Source organism: Falco biarmicus, chromosome 3 (genome assembly GCF_023638135.1).
Source record: "Falco biarmicus isolate bFalBia1 chromosome 3, bFalBia1.pri, whole genome shotgun sequence".
Lineage (NCBI taxonomy): Eukaryota > Metazoa > Chordata > Aves > Falconiformes > Falconidae > Falco > Falco biarmicus.
In genome coordinates, this window is record NC_079290.1 from 98,692,503 (window position 1) to 98,714,776 (window position 22,274).

General features: G+C 41.9%; 1 protein-coding gene across 3 annotated transcripts in view; it reads left to right on the top strand.

Moving 5' to 3' along the window:
* The window catches only part of MCUR1 (mitochondrial calcium uniporter regulator 1), a 44,442-nt gene that overhangs the window by 11,465 nt on the left and 10,703 nt on the right, over positions 1 to 22,274 (top strand). Inside the window, exons 7-9 of one of the 3 annotated variants that reach the window (XM_056331210.1) lie at positions 1,717 to 1,770; positions 2,900 to 3,014; positions 5,543 to 5,772. In XM_056331210.1, the coding sequence (XP_056187185.1) occupies positions 1,717 to 1,770; positions 2,900 to 3,014; positions 5,543 to 5,583 (210 nt within the window). In that variant the 3' untranslated portion in view covers positions 5,584 to 5,772. Of the gene's footprint in view, positions 1 to 1,716; positions 1,771 to 2,899; positions 3,015 to 4,299; positions 5,773 to 22,274 lie in introns of those variants that run through there. The other 2 variants (XM_056331208.1, XM_056331209.1) reach the window with 2 other exon arrangements.

The window sequence follows — 22,274 nt, forward strand, 5'->3', positions numbered from 1 at the left end:
TGTTTATGCTTTATATCTGCAGTGATACAGATGTGATTTAAAAACTTGAAGTAGGGTACAAAATTCCATATATATTTTCATGTGTTCATGCATCATGGTGTCTCTAAGCTTGCTGTTAAAAACCTCAAGATGCATCTGCCAAACTGGATTTTCTCTGCACTGTGAAAAACATGGACTTAAGGGGGAATCTCCCTGCTGGATTTCAGGGGGGAAGCTTAACCTTGTTTTTCCTCCTTTTTCAATACGTTGGTGTTATTATAGATGTGTGGTGATACATTGCAGTGAAAGTAGTCTTTTTGTAGAGATGTAGTTCGCTGTCTTAAACCTAAGTTTAAAGAGCTTGTAGAATATAAATTATTCAGAAAATATGTTATTTGGCTAACAGTATCATTTAAAAGTAAAATAGACAAACTGTTTCAGTACATAAAATTGTTTATTTAAAATGTCATGGTTCTTTTGATAGTATCCGTTTATTAATGTGAGGTCCAAAATCTGCAATGAGATTTCACCTCAAACATAATTTTAATTAGATTCTTTTATAAATATTCTGCCATCTTGCTGCTTGTAAAAATGTCTATTTATATACAATGTTGAATTTTTTTGGTATACCTCTCCTCGTTTAATGAAACAGTCACTAGCTGCTGCTAATTGTAGACATACTGTTATTTGTCTTTTACTATGTCATTTTATACATTTGTAGCATCCTGCTGTCTCTTAACTTCATGTTTCGATCAGTCAAAAGTCCCAAGAGAGCTTTAGATCTTTAAGGAGGGTTTTTCAATGCTGAAGCATTTATGTAGATTAATCTGAGTTTACTACTGAAGTGGAATAAGCTTCCAGAATGGAGGAAAAATGAAGTGACTTTCCACATGGGAATGTCAGCAGATGAGGTGATTGCTGTGTAACGGAGGATTGTGAGATGGGTGCCCGGTGACCTTAATACTCCGCACTATAGACTGGTGGGTTAGCATCTCTATCAATAACTTAATTGCTCCAGTAGTAGGACAGGAGCCATTGTAGATGTCAAGGTAAATCATGCCTGTTCGTGTGTCAAAAAGGTAACCTGCCTTAAAGGTATTCTTCTTTAATTTGGATTTAACTTTCCTTGAACCCAAATAGTTGTGACTTAAAAATAAACCACAACTTCTGATGTTCTACAAATGGCTTAACATGAGATACAAATGTTCTATATTTAACAAATGTATCATGACATGATGGTCAGAACAAACAAGTGGTGAGCAGGTGCAGTGCTGGCTAAACATTTCTGTGTTAGCCAAGTTTGATACAATGTTTTAAATCTGTACTCCCTTTCCTGAAGAAGGTAGATGGTTCAGTCTTATTTGTGCATGTATATCCTCAATGGATTAGTTAACTGTTCAGAATCGTAGAGCTTTGCTCTTCTGAAAGGCAAATTGGCCAACCTTTCTTCCAGCTACTTATTAATAGATACAGTTTTTGCAGAAGATGAGTGTCTGATGGACTTGTGCTGTACAGTTCAGAGGAGTGTGGATGAACACCTGTCTAAATTGTGCTTTTCCAAAGGACAATTATCCTCCAGTACTGTCTCCTAAGTGTTAGACAATGATCTTGTTCAGGTTCAGTTTTCTACAGAACTTGGAAACAAAGAAACATGCTTTTAAGGGCAGGGAATGTTTAATGACAATATCTTGTTTATCTCTTTCTTTTTTCTTCCTTTTTTGTCCCCCTCCCCTCTAGTACTCACTTAATGAAAGAAAACTACTTGAAATGAGGACAGAAATAGTGGAATTGGTAAGAACTTGGTAGCTGATTATTACACAGCAAATCTTTTTGTATTTGTGTTATTGACCTGGTATTCTTTTTGGAATTTTTCATGTCTTTAGGCACTTTAATGTACAAAATGTCATTGTGCTTTATTATTTCCCAGGGTATTTTCATACTGGTACAGGTAACTGACGTGTCTACATAATAAAAAAGGGTATATTTTATATATATATATATACATGATTGAACCCTCTGCATGTGTATGTATAAAATGTTCAGTAATGACTTTGTTTTGAAACTTCGTGCATGTAGTATTTTCTCTAGATGGAATTCAACTCTTAATGTAAAATTAATTTATCCCCACCTCCACCCCCGTGTTCAGTGAGACGGAAACACATTGCTAGATTCATTTGGCTTCATTCTAGAGGAGTGTTTTACTAAGCATTTCCTCTTCCTTTTGTTTCCTTCCTGTAGTATAGGCACTTATCCCGAGGAAGAAGTCTAGCAGTAAATCATTAACTGATTTCACAGTGTTTCGGTACTGCTGATTTGAAAATATCAGCAACTCGGCAGCTGTTCTAGGTTTTGCAAGTTTGATCTTTCAGTCTTTTCTGAGTAATAATTATATCCTTTTTTTTTTTTTACAGAAGTCCTGTCTTCTGTCATAATCAGATTCTGAATTTGTAGCTGGTTTTGTGGTAGAACTCATTATAAGATGAAGACATGCTTTTTAAATCAGAAGACCATTTCTCAGTTTTTCTAATGATCCATAAATCTTTATGCTCTGGTATGTTTTTGTCACAAGAAGCTCTTAGACTTCTCAATAGCTCTTACAGTTGAGCAGTGACTTTAATATCGGTGCACTGAAAGACAGACTGAAGCTAATATTTATGCTGCTAGATTGAGATAAGAAAGTCATACAGTTCTGCCACTTGCTAGATTACATGTTAAGTAACATGTAATCATCTACATTCCCTGATTTCACCAGATTACTCAATTCCTTGAATATAATCAGCTAGGAAGGAACTTGTTCTCTTTGAATGCAAAGTAAATACGTTTAAGGAGGAACCAAAAATACAGCTTGAAGGGATGGGTTAAACTTATACATAAACTCAAAACTATGCAAATAGCATCGTTTTGTTGCTTTGGTTTTTAGCACGCACAACAAGATCGAGCTCTGACGCAGACAGACAGAAAAATAGACACAGAAGTTGCAGATCTGAAAACAATGCTGGAATCGCACAAGCTTGATAATATTAAGTACTTGGCAGGTAAGGAATCTGATGGTTGTCTCTGACAGTGAAACTGTTAAACATTGTTAAATACTTGGCAAACTCTCGATTGACTGTATTCATAAAGGCCCAGATTAAAAAAAATACCTGAAATAGTCTCAGTCAAGATTAGCAGCCTTATTTGTGTACTTAACCGAGGCAAAGTTTCCTATGATATGCGACTTGATTTTGCATGGGCTGTGGCTGTATGACTTGGGGTTTTTTCCCCTGCTTTATGCTGTAATAATGATGTATATAAGAAATCTAAAAGATAGCCTGTTAACAAGGGCCAAAAAGTTCTTCTGTGCCTGACTTAATTTATAAAAGCAGCCTGCTGCATGCATGTTAGGATTTCTTCATCTGTCTGATGGAGGGCTGTGTGCAAAATGGAACATTTCAGCTTTTCTGACTGTTCAGTGCCATGTATTCTCTAAACTCCCATTTTTCAGGCATGTGCATTACAAAAGTACTATGTGTGTGCGCCTACATTATTGCCCTGGGTAACTTTAATATTTTGACATTTTGCTACTGAGTATGCAGTGCTATCGAATGAGCAGGTTTGCAGTAGAAAATTATTATTCTGGTTTAGATTTTCTGATTATTCTTTTACAATGGATTTTGTCACAAGTACAATCACTTACGTCTATTCAGGCATATCCTTTAGAGAGAACCATTACCGGAAAATAAAAGGTGCTTTATTAAAATGAGAGGAAGTTCTTTTCCCCACCATCCCTGCTCAACAACACGTTGAACTCTGCATGGGAGAGAAAAAAATAATAATTTGTGTTGTGTTTGAAGTGTTCCTGTTGCAAACAGTGGCAAAACTATTTTGTGTTGATTTAAAAGTTAATTTCATTTAAATGGAAATGTAAGAAATTTCAAACTGATAACCCTTGTTAAAGATAGCTTTCATTTCTTTGTTCGCTGAATACTTGACAGTGATTTAATAATCCTGTTACTTGCTTCCTCACTTTACAGTTGTAACTTGCTGTTTGATCTTTTTTGGAATGTAAGCAGCTAAGGGTTTCTTTCGTCCTTTTGATAGTTTTCCAGACCAGTTTTCCTGCATTCTTTTTCTTTTTTTTTTTCTTATTTGTCAATTTTGTGCCCCTCCATGTTGAAATTGTTTGTTATGAATCAAAATCTTATTTTCTTAACATGGGGAAGTGGTGGTGGTTATAGTTCTAGTATTGTAGTAAGATGTGTACATAGCTTTCTGAAGAAATGTTCCAAGAGCTAATGATTTAATGTCTCCATTTCCTTCCTCGTTTTTATTTTCTTTCAGGTTCAGTATTTACGTGCCTTACTGTAGCACTGGGATTTTATCGGTTATGGATATAATAAATCGTCAATTTAGAGGGACTTGGTTTCTGAAAAAGAAAAAAAAAAGTTTTATCTTTGCCTGGACTTTAGCCAAGTGTTGACTGTTTTATTTATTTTTTTTTTTGTAAAGCAGACTGTATTGAGAATGTAACCAAAGATGTGCCTAGAGACAAACTGTACACTTACCGTGCATATTTTGAAACTTACCTCTGATGAAAGCATGGTATATGCGTTTTTGCCAATTCTCTCCGCTCTGAACTGCAGTACACCTTGCTGCTACAAAGTGTCATACAAGCAAAGACGGGCATTCCTGCCAATCCTATGGGGCTGCATCCTGTAGAGAAGAATCTATGGAATTGTGTTCCGTTGCCTATTCAGACATGCTTGCCGGGGTCAGTTGCATGTAGCAGACGGAAGTCTTGATTAATGTAAAACTGAAACTACGTGTTTTGTGGCTTGGAGGCACTCTTGTATAACTAGAATTTGTGTTAACTGAACCATGCTTACTTCCCTCCTAACACTTCATACAGTTACTATGATCAAATACTTGTTTTGCTATTTTTATAACATAGTTATCAGCTTGTTCTCCAGATGGCTGTCCAATCAGTCATGTTTCATGAAAGAGTATGTGTAATGATAGCAGTGTTTGCTGCTAGCTTTGTTTGTAATATATTTGTAGAGGGTTTTTGTGACTAGCTTGCCTTTGGGACATGTAAGTATCTCATACTCATTCCATTTGCTAATTGTTAGCTTTACCACTGTAACTGGAAGTTTGAAATGCAGTACAATACACTAGTTGTGTTAACTTAGGGTTAAGTGATACGAAGTGTCTCTGGTGCTACCTTCTTGATGGTGGGGAATTGATGTTTCTGGAAAGAAAAGAGATTTTAAATCATGGTTAGGAAGCAGGGTTTTAGGTGAGGGTACTGCAATACCAAGAGCCTTCTAGGGTTTTTTTAATTGTTTTACTTTTTAAAAATCCTGTTGGTTCTTCAAATGTGGAACTTTTGATAGTGATTATGATAACAAAAGCAGTAATGGAGACTGCAAGGATGTTTAATGCAGTTCTGAGTAAGCCGATGTGAACCAGTAAGCGGTTGTGTCCAGATACTATCATTCTTCCACGGATGAAATGACTGCTTTAGTAGCAGAGCTGCCATCTGTGTTCCTTCAGTTAAGGGAAATTCCTCCTTGTTTGCTCTTAGGAGGAGAGAACAATCTATGCACTGGTAATAAATGCTGTTAGAGCACAATCATGGCTTTGCTTAATGAAAGTAAAGCTGTTTGGCTACTTCGTGCCTGCACTGTAACAACCATTGAAGTTTTTTGGTGGTTGGGAGTGCCAGCTTTGATCATATGCAAGTGCGGAGGAAGAAGAGATGGATGCCTGTAACAATACTGGCCTGAAATAAAGAATTTTGAATATTTCATAGAATATGCTGAGTTTTCATTATAAATGCAACTTTATAATTTGAATTTAGTCTCTTTGTTTGAAGGTAAGTCACTGCTAATAGGATTTCTTTTAAGCTAAGAATTAGCAAAGTTGACAGCCCCTCTAACACACTGAAGAGGAAAGAACAGTCAAATGTAAGGAAAACTTATTGCAAACTAACTTAACAGCCCCTCTAAATTGAATGAATCTGTATTCAAGATCTTCACTTTTTTTGTTTAAAAAAATATTTTTTGTACTAACTTAGAGGACTTGACACTTTCTCAAATTAGACAAGCAGTGATTTGTTTGGAATGACTTCAGTGTTGATTCTTGCCTTCCCAGGACAGATAATTCTATATGTCTGTGTAATCCGTACATCTTTGCCCATATGCCTGAGCATCTGATAAACAGTTGCTAAGATAACTATTTAGAACTAATCTTAATACAGGGTCTATGCTGTGAAAAACAGATACTATGCAAAAAAATGCTTTTTATGGCAGGTGGAAGGAGGAAGTGAAAGATTATAGAGCAGTATGTCCTGGAATTAGCAAGTGTCAGGCAAACCAGCACTTCTTGGTGAGTGTTCTAAACAAGGAATGAAGTTAATATGTCATTCAGGAAAAGGATGCTATAAATAGAGCGTAATTATTATTTCCTAGCCCATAAAATCTTCAAGTGTAAAAGCTTGTTACTTCTGTATGCATAAATGCAAGATTTTCTCCAGTTTCCTCTGATTTTAAAGATCAGTTTAGCCATCTTTCGAACACGGTCTCATGATGTGTACTACATTTATTAGCATTCCAAAAAAGCAGAAGACCCCTCCATATATTTCCAGACACAAATTCTTTCAAAAGAGATTTAAACTCAAAGAATGAGCCTTTTGGTTCAGGTGAGAAGCAAGTACATCGGGATGTACTACTAAATAGCTCTTGAGAAGCAACAGTTGTGTCAGATGATCACTAAATTCATCAATAGCAATTCTCCAAATTCTTTTCTGTAAGACTCTGTATTGTGCTGTATATTGTCTCTAATGTGAATCAGTAGCAGTTTGAAATTTACAGAAATACTTTTCAGTTCTCTGACTTTGTATTTTGATTTTTAACTGCCAGAGCTCTTTCAAAAGATGGAAGTGAAAAATAAATGTGACTGTTACTGTAAAAACACTTTACCTGTGAAAACTTGCAGCAGCTCCCCCTTGATTCATAAATTTATCTGTTTGCTTCCTGCCTGACGGGGAAAAAAAGTACAAAAGAAAAATTTTTTTCTAGCATTTAGTTTAATCTCTCAGGCTCTCTCTTTAGGTTAGTTTGTAAGAACAGAGGATGCAGCTAACGCTAAGCCCCAGCTCTGACGCTTTCAGGAACAGCCCATCTAGTGAGAGCATGTAAGAGTAGTGTCTGCCTCTGTTAAAACTAGTGAGTTTTCCCTGTGAACTTCCACGCTCACACAGCAGACCCAGGAGGTTCTTCAGGGATTTGTTTCCTTTCAGGAAGCAGATTGAGAATCATTGCATTTGCTGAAAACCTAAGTTGCTCTGAAGGCTTTTTCTGTTTTGCAGAACAAATTGAGATCCAGAGGATTTTTAAAAAACAAACAAACAAAAAACCAATCCCCTCCACTACCCAACCCTGTATTTACTTGTAATATGTTAGTGGGAGTATACTGATTTTAACTGCTTTTCTGTCTGGCTTTCCCTCTTGTTTTCAGTAAAAATCTGTAAGGGAGCAGTCTCCTTTTTACTGGTATTTATTAACTAAATTGTTTCAAGTATTTTATTACAGTCAAATCACATGCTGCCTAGCCCTTTCTCTATTGAAGCATTGATGGCATCGTTCATTTCCCAGAACATTGTGGAGTTGTACTTAAAACGATGAGCTGACAAATGAAAACGTTTTTAATGTAGGTATGAAATCTTCAAATTTTTCTAACCACAAATGTTTTGGTTTACTAGAATAAGCCTTCTTCTAGTTGTGAATATTCACTTAACTGACGTTTTCCTAAATGGTGAAATCCAAGCTCCATGCAACTAGTAATGGTTCCTGTTGACCCTGGAGAAAGGTGTGCTTTTATCTTCTAGATATTGAGTCATACTGCTTCACAGGCTTTCTCTTCTTCCTCTTCATACCAGCTGTAGACCTTGCACAGGAACACTGGTGAGGTTTTTTGCGTGTGGGTATTTTTTTAATCAGCAAAGTTAGCTAAATCTGTGTGATTAGTTCCTTTGAATTAATGATAACGTGAGTAAAACTTAGTTTGGCATCTCCCACTGAGTTTCCAGGAATCAAGTAAACTGTCTTTATTATGATTTCTCAAATGATCAGAACTCACGGGACAATTCAATATTAACAAAACTGCTATGCAAAGTCTTTTTTCAAGGAGTAAGTACACTGTAAAATTAATTACTTTTTTAATGTTTTAATGTATTTGGAAGTTTTTTCAGTAATTATTAGTTTGACAACTATGTTTTCGTTTTAATTATTTTCCCCTTTAGTTCTATGTATTTGAATTTATAGGGCTTTTTGTTGGGGGTTGGGTGGTGTTTTGTTTTGAGTAAAGCTTTCTTTATAAGCAATTGATTTCCTTCAGTCCCTAAATAGAATTAATTTACAATCAAATATGTGGCTGGAATATTGGGGGTTGTTTTAATCGGAAGCAAATGCATACAATCTTGGAGATAGAGGGTCTGCTGTGTCTTTGTTAGGAAAGCTTCCTTTGGCTTAAACCACTTTTTACCCTATTGCCGAACATTTTAAAGCAGCAGTGTTGTTTTACACTTAAATTCTACATCAGAGCAGTTGCCTCCTGTCCTTAACATGCAGTTTTGTAACTAGATAAAGATCATAGAGGAAAGATAGCAGTGTTTGCATAGTGTTCCTTTGAAACCTGTCCATTCCAAGAAAGAAGATTCCAATTTTCTTGGGAGGATGCCCAGCTGGTATCAAAAAGAAAATACTGGAAATGAGTAAAAGATATTGCAGCAAATAATCAGTCTTGGGCCAGTGTTTATCCCCATAGTGAGGCACATCAATGTGTTGTGATACTTCAAATACCCTACTCCCTTTGCTGTTGCGATACACACCCTATCAAACTCTTAGAGGTTCATTAGGTTCCCCGTCGTATTCTGAAACGATATCAGCTTGATTAGAGTCATGACTAACGCTACTCATGAATAGTCTCTTCTTGTTGTGTAAGTAAAAATGTAGAGTGGAAAAAAAAGGAGGGGTGGTGTGTTGGGGGTTTTTTGTTTGTTTTGTTTTTCCTGCGGGTAAGCAGCACATGTTCTGTGAGAACTTTGAACAGAACTGTACGGTACATCACTATAATAACAGCATACTTAGAGCAGGCAACTGAATGTGGTCAAATCACGCTTGTCTGCAGGGCTCCAGGGTTTGCTGCAGAACTGATAGGGTGAGTAATAGTTACCTTGGCAAGGGGCGTGAAGGGAAGCAGGGCGGGTTTCTCAGCATGAAGGGAAAACAGAATTTATACAGTTTATGCTTTTAATCTCCAGCTTGCTGTGGTCTTTCTCCATTGTTAGAAATCTTATAGCTGTCTTACGTAGGATTGTCAGCAACACATGTTACTCTGTGAATAGGCAGCTATTAAATATGTCATTTTGTGATTTTTTTTGTCCACAGTAACTAATGTCACTTTGAGTCACTCTTCTGTCTTTACTCAGGTTCTGTTTTCTTGTGGCAAGGTATGCTAAGCATTATATATTGACAAAGTTCTCCCAGTGATGCAAGAAATGAAGAAATACAAAGGCCACTTCACAAGCTCCCTTTAAAGACTACTTACCACAGCCAGATCCAGATAGTGGCTGGAGATTTGGATAATCTTTTATATCACGGCTTTCAAAGAAGTCAGTTCAAATGCCTTGTGATTTACATGCTGAGTTCCCTTGTGTTCCTTAGACGCCAGCTCGGCCAAGGCACTAACCACCACCTTGTCTGAGCTGCTGAGCCCTTCACTGAGCTTTTAAGACAAAATAAAGCGGCAGGCCTGAGCCTATGCTAAAAAAATTAACCACTGATGATGCACAGATGAGGCGGAGTGTGTCTTGTGTGGATGCTGCATGCGGGTTGTACATTTTCATTCAGGTTTTTTTTTTTTTTCTTTGATGTAGTTCGTTACCTTGTCTCACATGTTACGCTGCAGTACTGTTCACATGTCCTGGGGTCTGGGAAGCTTTTAAGAGGCAGCTGAAATGCTATGGAAGTTAGAGGAGAAAAGTGCAAAATAAGACTCGTGGTTCCAAAAGTCCATAGGAAAATTCTTGCAGGGATCTTAGTGGTTTTGTTTCCTCTAAAATGGAGCTTTGTTTAAAAATCCAATTTTTTTTTTTCAAAAGTATAGAATTGTTTAGGTTGGAGAATACCTTTAAGATCACTGAGTCCAACTGTTAACCCTGTCCCTAAGCGCCCTGTCTGATGAGTCTTTTAAATACCCCCGGGGATGGTTTATTCAGAGATATTTGAGTACCCTCCGTGGGCAGCCTCTGCAGTGCTTGACAGCCCTTTTGGTGAAGGAATTTTTCCTGATCCCCAATCTAAACGTCCCCTGGCACAGCTTGAGGCCGTTCCCTCTTGTCCTGTTGCTTGTTACCTGGGAGAGGACACCAACCCCCACCTCCTGCAGCCCCCTTGCAGGGAGTTGTAGAGAGCCATAAGGTCCCCCCGAGCCCCCTCCTCTCCAGGCTGAAGCCCCTGGTTCCCCCAGCCTCCCCCCCCAGCCTCCCCCCCCAGCCCCTGCCCCAGCCCCTGCCCCGCTCTGGTCACGCTCCAGCCCCTCAGTGCCCCCCTGCAGTGAGGGGCCAGAGCTGAGCCCAGGGCTCAAGGTGCGGCCTCACCAGTGCCCAGCACAGGGGACGGTCACTGCCCGGGTCCTGCTGGCCACACTATTGCTGACACCAGCCAGGGTGCTGCTGGCCCCCTTGGCCACCTGGGCACGCTGGGGGCTCATGCCCAGCCACCTGCTGACCGGCCCCCCCCCCGGCCCTTCCCCGCCGGGCAGTTCCCAGCCCCCTGCCCCCAGCCCGCAGCGCTGCGGGGGGTGGGTGTCACCCGGGTGTGGGACCCGGCACGGAGCCGTGTTGAACCTCCTACAAGTGGCCTCGGCCCATCGGCCCAGCCTGCCCAGATCCCACTGTAGAAGCTTCTGAGTTTATTTTTATTATTATTTTTAATTCTCCTAACCGCCTTCCAGTCTGTGCATTGCAGCATGCTACTCTGTGTGAGTTGTTTCATTTTTAATAATCTGATTTGGGGATGCCCATGACCACAGCTCTCAAAAAAGCGATGTGAAGATACTGCTCTCTTTTTGGTATTCCGTAAAAATGCATCCAAGACTTAAGGAAATGTAACAACACGTTGTCCACTCAGCTGTTAAGCAGTTAGCTTACCTTGTTCGAAACAGGGTCCCAGTTTGCCCTAAGGTATCGGACCACACCTGCGAAGTTATAAAATCGATGATTCATAAAGTGCAGTTAACTGGGGGGGTGGGAACATCTAAGGAAGCTAATCCTGTTTGATAAACAGTGGTAGTCATCAGCTAACAAAGTAAAAACATGCTCACTGTGGAAGGTAAATGTTTAATAGAAACCTCATCCCCATTTACTTAAATGCCAGTGTTTTGAAAGGTATTCTCTTTCTCTGCTGTTACCTAACAGGAAAAAAAAAAGCAGCATGGTTCTGTACTTGGGCACTCCTAGCTCATTTTCCTTTGCAGTTCCTAACTTCAGATATTCAGTGTGTCATTTCATGAATACATTTTTGATTCTTTTATATGTCATTTGTAGTTTCAACATTGTTTTTAAGCTTTCTTCCCCCCCCCCCCCCCCCCCCCCCCCCAGATTGTAGAGAGATTTGGAGGAGGGAGGGGTTGATTTTCAGTTTGTTCTTAATGAGGGATTTAATGTATTTCTTAATGAAGCAGTGCTTAGTGCATTAAAATATGACCAAAGGCTCTCTTGCAAGCCTTTACTTGTTCACTGAAGTTAAAGGTTTATTTATACGAACGTTTCATGATCCAGTCTTCTGATTGATGCTTGTTTAAGTTTTTGTACAAATTGTATTTCAAGTAGCAATTTAAATATTTCTGTACGTTGTTAGTACATCACCACACGCAGCAAAACCACAAGACTCAGAGGTACTCAAATATCTCCAAATAAAACAAGCCACAGGATCATGTATAAACAGATAAAAATGGGGGGAGGGGGGGGCAGCGGGGATTGCAAGGTGCTAGAAGTCTGTGTGCTGTCTAAATAGCTCAGATAGCGAATAGATAAGACTGTAGCAACAGTGAAAGAAAACATAAGCAAAGGCAGATCCTTCGGTCCATAAATGAAGGTGGAGGCACGCAGTTCCTCTCTGCGCTTGGACAAACCCCAGCAGCAGCCGGACGGCTGTTTAACTGCCTTTGCCGCCTGTGTAGCTGCTGTTCCTTGAACTGGGGGTCGTGGTGTGTTAATCCAGAAAATGGAGGCTTATTCTGTGCGCTTTTCTGTTGTCTTGAGATGAAACACTTCGCTGCAAATATGTGAAGTTTTCTGTAAGCTGCGTTTGGCTTGGTGTGAAAACTGTAATGGAAATGTGTGTGGTGGGGGTTGGTTGGTTTTTAGATCTTTTATCTGTGTTGCTCTATCGTACTTCGAGTCCTGATTGCAAACTACCAAAGGGTGATTGTTCCCTGCTAATTACCCTTCCTGAAGTAACAGGTGGGCTATGTGATGCGGTGATGAGCCTAGGAATGAGCCATGGGGATGCTCGTGAGACAGAATTACTGTGGAGAGATTAAAGAGCTAGCCAAAAAAGGGCCAAAACCAAGAAAAGTGAGTTGCTTCTTGAAGCACTGCTTCAAGGGGGGGGAATACTGGAAATACAGGCACATAATGAAAGGGAAAAGCTCAAGAAATGGTGATGTTAAAGAAGGCCTATGAGTGATAGCAGGTAGCAAGTTAGTTGCTAAGTTACGAGGCAATTTTGGACAGCAGCTATGTAGGCAAGGATGGTTTCACGGGTCTGTGCCAAAGTTCCCGTGTTCAGAGATGATATGGAAGCATTATGTCAGCGTCAGACCCTTGCGTGCGGAGTACAGCCGTTCCATTGCTGGGAAAGATATCTGGGAGCTCCTCGCTCCCTTCTTCTGCACGGCTTGGGGAGGGGGGCAGCGCCAGCCTTTGTGCCTTGCTCTGCCCCACACTCGGATGAGTCCTCCGAATTCCAGCTCCTGCTGGCATAATAATACGGGGAAATCCAGCTTTTAAGAGCAGAGAGGTGGTTCCTGCCTATTTTTCGTTGCAGTTCCTACCAGGGTCGTGAGCTCTATGTTCTGCCCTTTCAGAAGAGATCGCAGCCTCAGCCTGCCTGAGGATAGGAAACAATGGCCCTTGGCATAATCTTTTCTGCAATGGGGATGAAATAGGACTGTTGAATGATAAAAAGAGACTCTAATCTTTTGCTGGGATCCCGAGGGCTGAAGGGCTTTTCTCCCAGAATGGATTCTAGCCTTTCCAAAGGCAAAGAATGGTGAATTCAGTAATGAGTCCCTAGCTAGCCAGCATAATAGATTCGCTCTATTTAAACCTTGTCCCGAGAGACCTGTATGTGGGTTGTTTTTTTTATTTGTGGTCTCTGCTACCGTAGAGCTCGGATCGATGAAACTGCTCATCAAATATGTACCTAGCATTTGTGACGGAGATTGATGAACGCGGCCAAGAACAGCTAGGTGTTACATAGACACTGTTTCTTGTGCTGATGCAGTGGGTTGACATAGGCTGTTGCCAGAATCTTGATTTGATTCTTTTTCGTGTGTGATCAATGTTAGTCAACGTCAGACTGAAGAAGCCACACTTGATCTGTATGACAATTATGATTCTCTGAGCTTTTTCCCTAGTACATTCAATTTAATTTACTGTGCCTTGCTACCTCCAGTAGTATGGGGGACTTTTCAGATAGCACAAAGGAAAGAATACTTGGGGATGTAAAAGGAAAATTTTACAAAAAAAAAAAAAAATGCATGAAAAGAAGTATAGTTTTACCGTGAGTAGATAGATTGTGCCAGACTAGCTTGGCAGCTTTCTTTGGTAATAACTGTATAACAGACTTTGTAGGCAAAAGAAACACAATAGAACTAATAGATCTTGGCTTAAAGTTCCACATAAACTTGAAGATACAAAGATAATGCTGTTAAGAAGTAACCTCATGACGGCGAGACAAAAAGAATTCTGTTTGCTGGTGTTCCAGAAGGACCAATTCAAACTGTAAGCGTGCTGGAGATGGGCTGCTAAGATGTTCAGAAATGTGATTTATTTAGCCTAACAAATGAAAACAGAAGCTAGGCTGAGCCTGGGCATGTTCTCAAGGGTACTATATTAGCAGCAGACACAAGAGAAAGGAAAGAATTATTTAAGGTAAAGGACATAGACTTGCCATACATACATTTAGGATAGAAATTATAAAGATGTTTTTGACCACCAGAGAATTTAGGATTTGGAATAGTGGTCCAGTAGAACCAGCAAGAAGAAATCCAGTTGGAAGACTAGCGTGAACCAACATAGTCACGTTATGCTGAGTGTTGTTTACATTAGCAAAGACAGGACTCCATAGGGAACTTGCCTCTCTTGTAAGTTTATATAAACACTGATTTTTGTTTTCTTGGCTAGATGTAAATTTTTACCAGAGTTGTAACCACAACTTTATATCCATTGGTTCAAGTGTCAGGACTATGTCAGCATTTTTTGACAGTAATTTCAGTAGATCAAAAAACACATGTCATGCCCTCGTGTTTAATGAGTATGAAAAATGTGATTTTTAAAAGGTTGTTGGGGGTTTTTTTTAGTCTTCTAATCTTCTGCCAATGCATCTGAGATAATTTACTGTAAAACTCAAGACAGGACTAATGGGCTACTCCCCTCAGTCTAACATGCGTTTGAAAGGCGAAACATGTAGATTCTGAAGTGCACTAAGCCTTATTTTCATCTTGAAATCATCTACTGAATTTCTTTAAAGATACTTTTAATATATGAGAACATCTAATTATAGCTAAAGATAAACTGGACGTCAATTATCCTCCCTTCCTGCTAGGTCCTGGCAGATGAACAATCCCAGGAAGAGTGTTTAGCCTGGCTGCTCTCTGACTCACTATACCTTGACAGATCTGCTGTCCTGCTCCCAGCAGCCCAAAGGTGACCGAGGACAAGCGTGTGTATGGATACGTGTGGACACATGCAGGGAGGGCAAGGAAGGACACATCTGCCCTGTTTTACGTTCTCTGTGCTCAGCCTTAGTGTTTATGCAGAGTTACGTCGGTACACGCAGTCCTGGTACGAGCGAAGGAGTTCCTCACGCTGCTGTGAAAGCCATTTCTTAGAGTGCCAGACTCCCAGGCCGATAAGCAATTCGGGTGTTCTGCAGTCATCTTGACCTCCCTCTACGACCTGCACCTTCCCTTCCCCACTCAGCCCCCGGCTGCAGAAGTCCGCTCGTGTCCCCGCAGCCGCAGCGCCTTGCTGCCCTCCTCCCGGGGGTACCTCTGCTGCTCCTCACTCTCCTGGTCCCACAAGATCTCTTGCTGGAGAGCTGGAGTGGTATTTCCACAGCTGGCCTCAGCCCAATTGAGACTGAGGGAAGCTGCAGCCATTTTGAGGCGAAACAGATAAAATGGAAGCCTTTCCTGGTATCTTGGTGGCACAAGTAACTTCTGCTCCTTTTCCGTTCGCCAACTCCAACTGCTGATCATCATCCAGTTCTCCGATGTCGCAACGCTGCGCTGCAAGCCTCTTTTTTCCCAGGCTTTGCTCTGTATCCCCGTGCTGCCGGCAGCACCGTGTTTCACCTTGGAGCAGATGTCCCACGTCTGCTGCTCCGAGGTGCTGTTATCCTGCCCTCCTCGGCCAAGAGAAGAGTTGCTGTAACTGAGATGCTGAGGTGCGATGGGGAGAGGAAATTAAGTGATTTGGGAGGTGAAAGGTTTCAGCTTGCCCATCCTCAGTTATTGGCTTCTTTGTTTAGGTTTCCTGGGGAGAAATAGATAAGGCCTTTAAACCTTTCAAGAAGGTTCTTAATTGGCAGCTTGGTTAAGGGGCAGTAGGAGCGTGTATCGAAGAAACAGGAATGAACAACAAAACCAAAACAGAAGGTCGTGATTCAGGGGAATGTGCCAGAGGGAGCTCTCAGAGCAGATCGTGTTTATTGCTCTTATTATCTCTGCGGTCCAGGCAGCAGGCACAGGCCAAAGGAGCTCTCCTTGAGCTGGCACGGAGAGGCGCACGGGGAGCGGACCACAGAGGAGGCAGCATGTTTTCCGTGTTTTCCTTTGGAAAGGGGCGATAACGATTGTGCAGTAGACTGGAAATATTTAGCCGTATAAAATGTCTCAGTGTTAGCAGCAGCAATAGCAGCTCTCGCACATTTCTTTATTAAAAAAATAAATCAGAGACATTAACTTTCACTGTGGGGTAGGAGGTCAGTCACCATTTATTACACAAACTATTGCAGCTGAAAATGACTGAGGGAAAACTTCCTAATTAGCCCTGTTGTTTATTTTTTTAAGAGAAAAGTAGCTGAACTTCTGAATCTGGTTTCCTGTGGAAACAAAGCTTACGCAATCTGTGTTTGTCCTGTACCTCATAATCGTTGTGACCCTCTGACAAATCAGATTTTGACTAAAGTTGAAAGAGTGATAATGTTAGATATAATTATGGTTTTTTTAAATGGTTCATCAAACCTGGCAGCAGGATAAGGGACAGAGAGTTGGGTTACTGCCTTGACTGAAGAAAAGGCAAGAGGATCCCAGCCATTGCACGTTGCTCGCCAGCCAGCCAGCACACACGTGCCCACAGTGGGTATTTTTATAGCTCCGGACTAGTCCCGGAGTTTGTTGTCTCTCGGTAGTGACAGTGTCATCGGAGGCACGAAGAGAGCGGGGATTATTGTGGTGAAGGAGAGAGAGATGTAGGACAAAGGACACAAATCCGTAGGAAATCAGGCTTCGTTAGTTCTGCTGCTCAGGAACAACATGTTTGTCTAACAATAGCTTTCTGCCCGAGCACATACGTCAGAACCAGATTAGATTTCTATTTGCATACCTTCTTACCTTTCTCAAGAATGCCTCTGGCATAAAGCTCCTCAATTTATTTTTCTTCCTTAAGACATGGGTCTCTCTTCAATAGTAACTGTGAAAGTTACATCTTATTTCTTAATAGATTTATTACTTTGTTTACTTAAAGTCAGATGAACTGGGTTTAATAACAACATCAAATGTTTGCTGCTTTTTTTAATCCTCTTGGCTCTTCAGAAACAACAAAACAGAGAGAGAGCAAATGAGCTGGATGCAATTCCGTGTTGTGTGCACACACTGAGAGCAGAACCTGAACGCAGTATTGTTGTGCAATGTAAACAAGGCATAAATTTATCCTACAGAACCCTCGTAGCCGATGATCTGAGAGGGAAAGAATCCAGTGGATTTCTGAAGCATAGGATGAGCCTGTAGCACTGACAGGAAGAACAGGATTTTTTTGCTGTAAACTGAGTGCTTTTTATACGTACTGGTTGAAATACTAAGCATGGGGGGGGGGGTGGGGGGTGGGGGGGTGGGAAACACAAACCACAAGAAAACTTTTACAGCCACTGTTCAGAAGAATGATGTACTATCCAAGGGAGTTTTTAATCTGCAGGGGGAGAGAATAGGAGCTGTGCTCTTCTTTCTGTCTTACGTAGTCCAAGGTCTGTATTATGCTCATTATAATGATATCAGTGCTTCTAAATTAAAGTAGCAATGCCCAGATTCCACAGGGATGCGTGTCACAGAAATGCATGTGCTGGCAATTAAAACAGAGTTTTCAAATATTGCTTCAGATTCAGACAAGAACTTTTTTTATGCGGTTGTGTCATAAAAAAGGAAGCTAGAGCCAAACTGGGGGGGCAGCATTAATACATGACAGCCACTGACACAACCGGAGACCTTGCTAACCACACCAGAGGAAAGAATGTTTTCAAATACGAGGTAGTGTTTCAGGAGCTCAGCTCTTACTGAAGTCCATCCAAACCCCAGCTGAATGTTCCCCCTGCTAGCCGCTTTGAAAATTCGCTCCAAAGAATAACTAGTCACCTGTGAAGAAAACGAGATACAGTTACAATGAAATAGATACTACTTTTAGATCCTGCCACTGGGCTACTCGGTATCCAGCCATTAGGACTGTGCCTTTCCAGGGGCAAGTATTTGATGCTTCAGGGGCAAAAAGAGGCACAAAGAGCCAACTAAGCTGCGCCGCACTTCACGGGAGTAGGGGATGGTCCTTCCCGATCCCCCCATGGACAGGGGGGTTGTGAAAATAAATACAGAGCAATTACCCTAATTGCAGTCTTAGCAAATGCGATTAATGATCAAACAGTTTTCCAACGTTTTGGCAAATCCTGCCTTAGTGTTATTTGCCTTGCATTCCTCCCACAGCAATAAGCTGTGTAAGTTGACAAAAGGAAAATGCAAAAAGCACTACCTTTTGTGTCCCGGGGGGCTATAACTTGATTGCATCCAACCTACTCTTCAGTAGCTGACCTAATTTCTTCTGTTGTTAACAATTTTAGAAGGAAGTTTTTACAGGCTCCTTGTACACAGTACGGATTAGTACTCCCAGATATATTGGACAAAAAAAGAGGATGAAAAATAGACTTTAGTTCCTGGTGCATTGTTGGATTAATTTAGTTGGGTGTGTCTGGTAGAGGAACAGAGGAGCCCAATTTTGTTCACCTTGCATTTCTGTGTTCTGAGGCTAAAATAAAGCTTGTGTTGCACACATACGGTGGCTAATGAATTAGCTCCAGTCATCAGCTTAACTGCTAAGAAATTTTACACTGGGTCAAAATGAACGCATCGGTACACTTACAACCTAGCAGCTCAGATCCACGTTCAAAACAACCACCTTAAACGTGTCATTAAAAGGCTAAAATACACCCACTGGCAAGGCCTGCATCCCAGTAATGTGGCCCCATGAGTCCTAGGCTGAGTCAAGGGGATCCTGCTAAGAGCGGTGGTGAAGGGGACGGGATTTGTTTTATACAATTTTTGCCGTAACTTGCTATAGGCCGTGGATGTTTGCTCAGTTGCACCTAGTCAAACTGGTTTACATTGTCTCCAGCCTCATCATCTGTAAGTAATTCTCTCTCTCTCTCATCTCTCCAACCCCACCCTCCACTGTGCTGATGCTCACAGTTGTGCTAGAGTTGGTATTAGAACGTGTCCAAGTTCTGGGGCTTGGGGGCTGAGAGGCTGGGGGGCTTGGGGGGTGCTGGAATGGCAGTTGGGGGGTGTCTGGGCTGCAGTGGCCTTGCCTGGAATTCAGGTTTAACTGCTTGAAATCACTTGCTCTTGGTAATATGTTCATTTAAGCAGTTAATACGTATGACTGAGTGTAGTGCGGCGCTTCCGACCCTTCCCAGCCCTTTCCTGTGCAGTTCAAGTAGCTACACTTTTGTTACAGCACGTGGCTGGTGAGAAATAGTGACGAGTTTTTTGAATGGCACAAGCTGAAACCTTTCCCCTTGCTCACAAGGGGAGAAAGGATGACTTGCAGCAATTTTTAATCCAGGAACGCAAACTCCGGGGAGATGAAGTCTCTTGAATAGCTGTGACAGCAGCCCTAATGTAAAGTAAAGCATTCTGGGACTAAATAAATGGCACACCGGAGAAAGAAGGGGATCTGGAAGGAGCCTGCAGAAACTGTGGATGAGTAACCTGGGTTATTGTGCTAATGAAATTGTTTTGCTTTGAGATCTACTCCTGTGGAGAGAGACTGAGTCGCTTTGTCTTGGCCTATGTCATGGGGAGGGGGAGGCTAAGATTTATTTTTAATGACTAAAATAGCTATACAGCTGCCAGGGAGTGCCTCGATTCCCTGGCACACAGGGACTCACAGCTATCCAGGAGAGTTACAGGGAACTTTTGCTTTTAGCCTTCTCTGTGCCACCGGCCACTGTCCTCCAGCCGAGCTCTCCAGGCAGCACTGCACACACCCTCCAGGCTTTTTAGCTTCTCCGCTGATGTTTGCTGAGATTGCTTTTCCCCCAGGGTCCAGCCTGGGAACTGGCTGAAAACGGAGCGCCCCCCACCCCCCCCCCACCCCCCCCCCCGCCGCCAGCTGCTTTCCGCCCCACTCTGTGCTGGGGCTTCCATCCCCACAGCTGGGGCCTCCCAGAGCCCCCCAGTATGCTATGGGGGATCTTCTCTGCATTGCCTGGAGCCCCCTTCTCCAGGGAGCACAGCTTGCTTCTCCCTGCAGGCATGGCAATGCTATCAGCCCCCACTGAGGTGGTGTTTGATTTCCCTGTTTTATCTTTGAGCGCCAAGTAGAGCATTTCATATCTATAAATATGTGTATATTACATATCCTGTTACAGTGATATAACATACAATGGGAATAGGCCGGTGTTAAGTCCCAGCTTATCAGCCTCCCTTAACAGGGAATTCATGGTGTTTTAATTATGTTGATGTAGTTACAGCAACACATAGTTCTCCATGTAAAAATAGGATGAGAAAAATCCCTTAAGGAAGAGAAATTTTGCTGGCCAGTTTTAGAAAAACCTTCACATGCACAACTTTTCTTTCAGGTGTCCGGCTATTCTCCGTACGTAGGAGAAGCTCTTGTTTATAATGGGCTGATTAATCATTTGACAAGTAAGTTTACTCATAAAGCCGCCGATTTACCGTGGGACTTGCTTTGAGAAATCTGGCGGTCTGGTGGGGGCTGCTGGGGTCCATCTGGCAGAGAAGGGGAAAAGCATCTTCAGCCATGGGCTCACAAGGTGGTGAGGAAGGCCCACTCCTACCAGTTTGACGCCAGTGCCAGCAATAGATGCCCAGAGCCTGGAGGTGGGTTGCAGGTCAGCAGGAAAGCACCTGAAGAACAAAGGAACACGTGAACATAAAGCAATTCCAGCCACTCCAGCCAGTAAGTCGGCTGGGGGGAGGGGGGCAACTTGAATGCCTCTACACAAACACAGGTAGCATGAGGAACAAACTAGAGGAGTTAGAGACGTGCGCATGTGTGCAGGGCTGTGATCTTACTGGCATCACAGAGGTGTGGTGGGATGGCCCCTGTGACTGGAGCGTTGGAATGGAAGGGTATGGGCTCTTGGGGAATGTCACCCTCTGGGTCAGCACCCAGCTGGAGTGCACGGGGCTCTGCCTGGGGATGGGTGAGGAGCCAGCTGAGAGCTTATGGGTCAGGATTTATATTGGATATAAGGAAGAAATTCCCTACTGTGAGGGCGGCGAGGCACTGGCCCAGGCTGCCCAGAGCAGCTGTGGGTGCCCCATCCCTGGCAGGGCTCAGGGCCAGGCTGGACGGGGCTGGGAGCAACCTGGGCTGGTGGAAGGTGTCCTGGCCCACGGCAGGGGGGTGGGACTAGGTGATCTTTAAGGTCCCTTCCAACCCAAACCATTCTGTGATTCTATGATCCAGCTCCATGCATGGCTAAACTGAGTAATTACATAATTCCATTTCTTTAATTCAAGCCTTCTCTGCTGCACCCCTTTCTTTGTGTAGGTTTGTTTTATTCTGTCCTGTCTGTCATGTCCATATTTCAAACTACACTTCGCTAGCACAAAGCGCAGTGCCCAAGGTGGTGGTTGATCACAGACATGTTCTGTATCGTTACATTCTACAGCTCACTTGTTCTGCTTCAAATTCAGAGGTGATACTGATTTAAAAATCTGAAGGAGAGAAAACTCATCTTGAAGTGTATCCAAACTTGTATTCAGCCTTACTCATTGCTTTGAGTATTAGGCAGAAGTGTCAGCAGAGTTTTTATGGGACCGGTTATCCCACACAAATATGAGTATTCATATGGCTTATGGTAGAGGTGTCAGAGCTACATTTACAGAGGATCAGGCTCAAGGGCTCCAAACTTGCAAAATTAGTTTGTTTAGATTGGCATTGACAGAGCTACATACAACAGCACTGTTCAGAGGGTGAAGCCCTACATTAGAAAGCACTAGGCAGGAGTTCAAACGGACTATGGAATTGTTGGACTGGGCAAAAAAAGCTGTCAGCCTGGTAAGTGTCTCATTCATTTTCTTCCTTTCTCAGTGCAGCGCAACCACAATTTCTGTCCCTTATATTGTACTTAAAAATACTTTAATATTTGTTTCAGTGCACTCCAGGCAGTTAATAGATTCTTTCCTGTATTTGTGATTGCTTGATCTGTTTATTGGTTCATTGTGCTTTTTAATCTCTCAGTGGGGAAAAAAAACCACTGACCACTAAAAACATTTTTTTCAGTTTTATCAAATTGTTCTTTAATCACTGATGGGCATTTTTTCTTTCTTTTAGGTGGCTAAATTAGGAGTTGACTCCAGTTTCCTAGCTAGTTTCTTCAAGTTTACCTGAAAGGGGCAGGGTGCAGGGGAAGATCACTTGCCCAGGTTTTCTGACTTGTATTATAGATATTCAGGCAGAACAAAAAGAAGTGTGAAACAAGGAGCGTCAACAAATTTCATAAGGATTAATG